The 8,098-nt window shown below is 40.1% G+C and overlaps 1 protein-coding gene across 1 annotated transcript in view; it reads left to right on the plus strand.

The window, feature by feature from the left end:
- The window catches only part of LOC138716375 (mitochondrial carrier homolog 2-like), a 33,334-nt gene extending 26,230 nt beyond the window's left edge, over positions 1–7,104 (plus strand). The window contains exon 7 of the mRNA XM_069849400.1: positions 6,360–7,104. Within this exon, the coding sequence (XP_069705501.1) occupies positions 6,360–6,552 (193 nt within the window). The 3' untranslated portion in view covers positions 6,553–7,104. The remainder of the gene's footprint in view (positions 1–6,359) is intronic.
- Positions 7,105–8,098: the final 994 nt, after the last annotated feature.

Genomic DNA, 8,098 nt, shown 5'->3' on the forward strand with positions numbered 1-8,098 from the left:
CTTGGGTGATGAGGGATGATGCCACTGACGTGATTGGCGCTTGGTCTCTGGGGTGTTGTGAGACACCCAAGTCTCATCACCAGTCACAATTTGATCAAGAAAGGCGTCTCCATCTGTGTGATATTGCATCAAGAATGTCAATGCTGAGGCCATTCTCTGAGTTTTGTGTTGGTCACTCAGTTGCTATGGAACCCATCGTGCACAGATTTTGTGGTAGCCAAGATGTTGCGACACAATTTCACCAAGCAAAGAACGAGAAATGTCAGGAAAGGCAATATGCAATTCGTCGAGTGATGTGCGCCTGTCTTGCAAGATTCTGTCGTTCACTTTAGTCTTCAGGTCTTCTGTAATGAGTGATGGGCGTCCGGGTCGAGTTTCATCGTGGACATTTGTTCGCCCATTGTTGAACATTTCGCACCATTTTCTCACATTTCTTTCATTCATTACAGTATCACCATACAGTTCTTTCAATTGCCCGTAAATTTCTGCAGGTTTCAAATGTAGGGCATTCAAAAATCGAATCACACTCCTCACCTCACAGTCGGCGGGATTATCAATCACGCCGTTCATTTTGAAGTAACACAAAATGCACAATGGCGACTTGTTGCAACCAGTACTCACAACATTATGAGAACACATGTCAAGGAAGCCAGTTGACCTTCAAACAAGGAAGGTGAGTCAGCTGCATGGCGGGTATGCGTGAACGGTCGTTATTTCCCGGATCCCCCTCGTAATTTACAAAAATCTACAATAAGTAAATTATGGATAGTACTATACAAAATATGGAAAACATAAAGGGAAGCTGGGTGCTAAATTAACTTTTTCGGCCGAGAAAGTGTCTTCCTTTTCACTGCCATTCTTTCCTAGTAATATGCACAGTAACATTAAAAAATTCAATTTCTTCGCTCTAGTAGCGCCGACACTACACACCTCAATGAGCAATTGTCATGGATGGCTGCCACATCCATCATTGAATGTGATTGGTTCTCGCAAAGGAGAGAATTAGACTAATATGAACGCAGCTTCATATAGACGTGGTGAGGGAGGGGGAATCATGTGGTGGCAAGCCAGTGATTCTTAAAAGAAAATTTTGTACAGTGAGACCTGTTCAAGACGGAAGTGACATGGTCCTAATTTTTTTTCCGTTGTGGACAGGTTTCCGTATTATTCAGGTGTGCCATTAAAATGGAATATTTTGTCATTCATAGACATGAAAAACAAAATGGCATGCCGCAAATTGCAAGAAGTACAAAATATTCCATTTAACACTCACCACATTAAATCAGCTTTCTGTCGCTTATTATGTTGGTGAATCATTTTGATTAAAATCTCATTTTCTGTATAAATATTATCGTAACTCACTTATTAGTCATAAAACGTTAATAAAGTTTACTAATCTCATTCTATTTAATATCTAACACTATACTCTAATACTGTACTGCATATCACTGCACATTATTAATTAATTGGACTAAGAGCCATCTATTAGAAGCCTTGAATTCTCGTTTATTTAATTTCTTTCCCAGTTCAATGGCTTGCTTTGCAGAATAGATCCAGAAATTGGCTTGTTCTTTGAAAGGTCATGAAGAACCCACTCCCACAACAGTTCATTTATTTTCACATAAACAGTTGCTTTCTGGTTCCTTTTGTGTCACCAATATTGGCCGCACGCCACTCACTCATTATGATCTTTAATTTTTAAAGTGTCACACCTGAGTTTTCCACAACTGTACTTCAATATTATTTCACACAGACTTCGTTTCTCATTTTCCTTTAACTCGATAACTTTTACTTCATCACTTAATGTTAATGCCACATTTTATGCAACTTTTTTTTTACCTGGAAATCACTACACTTGCGCTCTGTTTAGCTACGGCAGTATACGGGTGTGAAGCACTGAAAATCTTTGAAGGGACTCGTCTGCCTGGTCAACAGGGTAAAAAAATTTATGACCGACAGGCCAACACACTCTCGTACCCTCTAGAATTTTGCAAAGAAAACTTGTTTTTATCTTAGTGACCCACATATTTCGTATATTCCTTGAAATTGCACGCTGCTTCAAAATATAGTTACAAAATATTGTGATTTTTATTAGTTACAACAATGTAATTTATTCGTCACAACAATAATTTCTTTCTACAATTCACCTTAAACGCTCTCGTCAACAATTGGATCTTCACTCAACACAGTATTCGTTATAGCACTCCACCGACGACAATGACAATTTACTTGGACTATTACGCACAACAATGAACTGTTAATCTTAACTAATATTTACAAAGCACTATTTACAAATCAGAACTACCAGTTCTCAGTTCACAGTTCTTCTATCTCAGTCACTCGAGTTCACAGTATCTCGAACCACAGACCTTCAGAGACAGTTCACTGTACTCGAACTCGGGTCCCTCCAACTGCGGTCCACTGCACTCGAACTCAGGCCTTCGGATGCTGACGCAGATGCGGACGCACACTCGAGTCGAACTCCGGTTTGCTTGACTGGCTTGCTTACTCTGGCTTACTCACTGACTGAATAACTGAAAAACACTGAAACTGCTCGAGTTCGCTGGCGCTTCTTCTTTTATAGCAAAATCATAGTTGCGAGAATTTTCTACAGATGTGTAGAGAATTATCTCGATATCTCCACATCGACAGACTTCTGGAATAGTCGGGAAGGTCGTTCCACATTCACTGCGTTGAGTAGCAGCTGCGCGCACAGCCTCCCCTCGCGTGTAGACCCCTTTCCCCTTTCCCCGTGAAGCCCGCGCGATATGCTCTCTCGCGGGACGCTGGTCGTGAGTTCGAATCTCACGTCGCTGTCACAATATAGTGTGTGTCCAAAATATTATTTCCGTTTTGAACAGTAGCAGACAGTTTCCGTTTCTGCGTTGGACAGTTTCCGTTTTATTCAGGAAAAATTACACATAATACATACAAATTTTGCCGGGACCAATAAATTGTTCCGAAATAGACAGGATTCCGGATTATTCAGGTTCCGATTTGAACAGGTTTCACTGTATTTTACGTGTGGAATTGAAATGCATTAGTTTTGCATTAGTCGAGATTTAAAAAAATAATTTAAAAACTATTTTTAATGCAAAATGCAGGTTTCACAGCAAAGAGAATAACGTTAAATTGAATATAAAAATACATTAATCCTGTGTAATAATTATTGGGACCTTGAAATTTCAATGTTAAATGCAGAAAAACATTAAATGGAGGTCGCCTAAAATTGGGGTTCTTCTGTATCTCGAAGTAAGTTTTTATGTACTCAACATAATCATTTTTCAACTGTATGCACTTAGCACAACAGTCATAAACAATTCTAAGCCTTTTAAAAAATTGTTTGTCACTGTCAGCAAACCACTCTTTCATAATACATACCATATATACGCGAATATTCCGCGCCATCGAATAATCCGCGCACTCTAATTTTAGGAGAGAAAATTAAAAAAAAAAAAAAAAAAATTGGGTGTAATTTGTGTTTGATTTACAAGAAATTAATCCTACATAATGATGTACTCCAAAACTAAAGAAAATATCAATTTATTTTAAGAAATGATGTCATAATCTTCACATGCTGTTGTAGAAGCACCTGGGACTCTACCTACAATAGCAAATTAGGAAACACTATCATGTATAATTTTGTAGACTAATATAGGTCATGATGAATGGTTCCAGCCAATCAGAAAGAGACAATCCAATCTCACCTCTCATGCCATCTATGCAAGAGATGTAGAATGTTTTTATTCTACCATGGTTTGCAAAGGGAAGAGTCCTAGGAGTTGTTTGTTCACGATTCAAAAGAATAGTTGGAATCGCAGACTGGGAAGAATTGTGAACAAATCATTAGAATCAATTCGTAATGTATGATTGAATTGTTGGAATCGACTTCTGAAAAAGAATTGTGTTGCCCAACTCCACGCCATGCAGACTAAAGGTACGGTCACACGTCGCTACTTTTGCAGCGCTGCAGTACAAAAAACTGCGCAACTCTTGTACTGCGACGTGTGAACAATGGTGCAACCCAAAAATTAGCGGCTGCCGAACCTGCTGCCCGCTACTTTTCCATGCTGCGCGCAGCTTAAAAGTAGCGATGTGTGAACAGGGTTCTCAGGGTTGCAGCCGCAGCATTTTTGATATCGGTTTTGTTGAAACTTTTGCTGCGGTTGCAACCAGTGTTACCACCCATATGTGCCAATGATACTTTTATTGTTTGGATATATTTTAATGTTAAATGTGATGAAAATAAATTATTTGTAACAGTTATTAAATACACAACACAGTCTGAGCATAATTGCTGAGGATATAATTCATTTTTTAAATTTTCCGTAGCGTAGTTCCAAACAGGAGGGTTGCCAACATTGATTACGTGTATATACTGTTGGTGATCATTTAAGTATATAGGCGTTTTTAAAAGCTTTATAGTAAAAATAATGTAAATTTCTGAATACTAGATACGACAGAAAAGCAAATAATAGATAAGGAAGCTTTCGCATGAGTTTCTTAATAATGCGAACATAACCACAAAATGTATATTGAGAAGTCAACACGGAGATGGAAACCTGCAGCATGACTGCGGCTGCAAAAGTAGTGCCTTGTGTGTGAACAGACTCGCAACCTCCAGTTGCAACTTTTGCAGCACTCGGGTTGCGCAGCACGAAAAGTAGCGTGCAGCACGCTACTTTTGGCTTACGTGTGAACACGACACACAACTTTTGCAGCTGCAGTACAGAAGTTGCACTGCAAAAGTAGCGATGTGTGACCGTACCTTAAGGCACTAGGCTGGACAACGCTATAGTATAATGTGATCCAGCGTTTGAGGTGAAGCGATACCAACCTTATTTCAAATAATGTGCGCATTCCAGTTTTTCTTTGCTAAAGTCCGGAAAAAATATGTGCATAGTATTTGCCTATACAAGGCCTGTCTAAAAAGATCCGACCTTTAGCCAGAAAAAATATTTCAAATACCTGCCGGGGTTGGGACCCTAATCCCCTTCAAAGTAGGCTCCTTGTGCTTGCACACACTTAGCCCACCGATCCTTCCACTGCTGGAAACACCTCTGGAAGTCTTCTTTTGGAATGGTGTTCAGCTCCGTCGTCGCATTCCGCATTATCTCTTCTCTACTCTCAAAACGGGATCCTTTCAGTGGTGTCTTCAATTTTGGAAACAACCAGAAGTCGCAAGGAACCAGGTCTGGAGAGTAGGGAGGTTGGCGAACGGTTGTAATTCCATGTTTGGCCAAGAAAGTGTGGATCAATTGGGATGAATGTGCGGGGGCGTTGTCGTGATGCAAGTGCCAGTTGTTCGCCGTCCACATGTCTGGTCTTTTGCGCCGAACTGCATCACGGAGTCGCCGGAGAACATCGTGATAGTACTCCTTTGTCACTGTTTGTCCTTCCGGTGCGTATTCGTGATGCACAATTCCACGGACATCAAAGAAAACAGTCAGTATCACCTTGATTTTGCTTCGCACCTGCCGCGCTTTCTTCGGCCTTGGAGACTCGGGATGCTTCCGTTGCGACGACTGTCTTTTTGTTTCTGGGTCGTACCCGTACACCCATGACTCATCTCCAGTTATCACGGTGTTCAGAAACCCACGATCAGTGTTGGCGGTGTCCAGAAGGTCCTGTGCAACGTCACGACGGAGGTCTTTTTGTTCCAGGGACAACAACTTGGGCACGAATTTCGCAGCCACTCGGTTCATGTTCAAATCATCACGCAAAATTGCATGTGCAGAATCTTTACTCACTCCAACCTCTTCGGCAATCTCCTGCATGGTCAAACGACGATCTGCCATCACCAAATTTCGCACCCTCTCAACAACAGCTGCACTCCAAGCAGTTTGGGGCCTGTCACAATGCTGCTCACTCTCCGCTGATGTGCGGCCATCTTTGAATCGGTTGAACCACTCCTTAATTTGTGTTACACCCATCGCATCTTCCCCAAACACCTGCTGAATCTTACGAATTGTTTGACTTTGAGAATCACCAAGCTTTTGACAAAATTTGATGCAGTATCTTTGCTCAATTCGTTCAGTCATCTTGCGAGGAAACTAAATCCGACAAACATTTAGAACAGCACCTTACTTGGCGACCACCAGCCAGTGACTGGCACAAGTGAATGCGGTGAAAAAATTCAAGCATGCGCATTACGGTTTCTCCTTCCACCGTGCACAGCCTTAGAATCACTACTTTGCGCGGGAAAATTTAAGGTCGGATACATTTTAGACAGGCCTCGTATATTGCATTACTGATTCATTCCAAGAAAACTTATTTCTTTTAATGTTTTGTTCACTACTTCTGTTTGGAAAACTGTGACTCTGGTGTGATATATAACATTTTCCTTTTATTTTTTTTAGGTTGGCAGCTGGAAGACCTCCACTAATGCCACTTTACACTTCTTGGACTGATTGTTGGTCAAATTTGTCCCATGCAGGCCAGATTAAGCGTGGTTCAAGCTTGTTGTTTCGTTACTACACAGGACCTCAAGTTATTATTCAAGGTCGACCCGTTGTTGTTTCTGAGAATGGCTTCTATCATAGTTCCAATTAGATGAATTCTGGTAATGGAGAAGGGTGTATGTATGAAATCATGTATTTTTAATATTGGGATTATACTGTGTGTCTTGTAGTATGAAGACATGTATAGATTTCTTTCACATATACCAGGAAAGTATTCTAATGTTAGCGTAGATATAGTAGTTTGGTATAAATTGTTTACTTATGCAAATATTGTCCAGATGCATCTCAGCATATTCTTGGATATGGATTCAGCTGTGTTGGATGTGTTGTTTCAGGTTGTTCAGTTGTGGCATTGTGGGCAGACACGCAGCATACTTGATAAATTCCCATAAAAAGAAATCTTAGAGTGTTAAATCTGGTGATCATGGAGGTCAGGACTCCATTGGCAAATCCTCATTTCCAGCATAGCTGATTCATTGTCCTGGTATGGTGTCATTCAGTTTTGTGCAAACATCCTGATGGAAATCTGGAGGAGCACCAAACTGTTGAAAGATCATATCAGGAAGATCTTCTTTCAGCTGAGGCATAAGCCACACATTTTGTATCTGCTCATTGTGTAAAATACATTCGCTTTGTTTAGTTACTTGTATGCTGCACAATGATTTGCAGGTTTTCCATACCTCAGATTCTGACATTGTGACTGACTTTTCTGCTGAAATGGAAGGCGGTCTGTTAGCAAATCCATCCCCTTCTGACCAGTCATGCATTGCAGTGAAAAGTCATGGGATTTTGGTTTGTCATCATGTTTTAATGTGTTCTTGCAGAACAGACTTTTTCATACGATATGGCATACCGTGGGTTGTGCCACTTGAAATTCTACCCTAGCCCCTGTCAAAATTCTTGGACTCATTTCGTATATGGTTCAGATCTCTCCCCTTGAAGTCTGTGGCCAGCCTGGACTTTTCCCAATGCATATTGAAGCACTGGTTACGAGGAAATGACAGCCCCAGTTTCTTCAACCTTTGTTAAAATGCACCTAACATAGCGTTAATTAACTGTAAGTTAAAAGTATGAATTGCTGTTAAAAATATTGCGTTTCTTCAACTTTACATTTCACATTTTGGTTAAATGGTTAAATGGCATTTAAAAGAAAACCTACAAATTAAACCAAACCCTTTAACTCTATTAAATATAGAATATAATCTAAATTTAACAGAAGAAATACTAAAATCAGAAGTAAACACTGAAATACTAAAACAATTGTCTTTAGAGACAATTAATATTAGGTACCCTCCACAAAACTGGCTTCATTTATACACTGACGGAGCCTTGATCTCCAGAGAACAAGGTGCCGGTGCAGGTGTTACGTGCTGTCTCTTCTCACTTTATAGATCTCTTGGATATGGAACAACAAGTTTTGATGGAGAAATCATTGCAATAAGTGGAAGTCTCAGGAATCTTCTATGCCACATCAATAAATTAAAAAATGCAGTTATATTGTCAGACTCCAAAGCAGCTATTCTATCAATAGTCTCTAAACACACACTTTCATCTCAAACAGCACAAATAACTAAAATGCTCTCTCAATTAATATCACTCAATAAAAGAATTGTATTCCAATGGATACCATCCCATTG

Source organism: Periplaneta americana, chromosome 16 (assembly GCF_040183065.1).
Source record: "Periplaneta americana isolate PAMFEO1 chromosome 16, P.americana_PAMFEO1_priV1, whole genome shotgun sequence".
NCBI lineage: Eukaryota > Metazoa > Arthropoda > Insecta > Blattodea > Blattidae > Periplaneta > Periplaneta americana.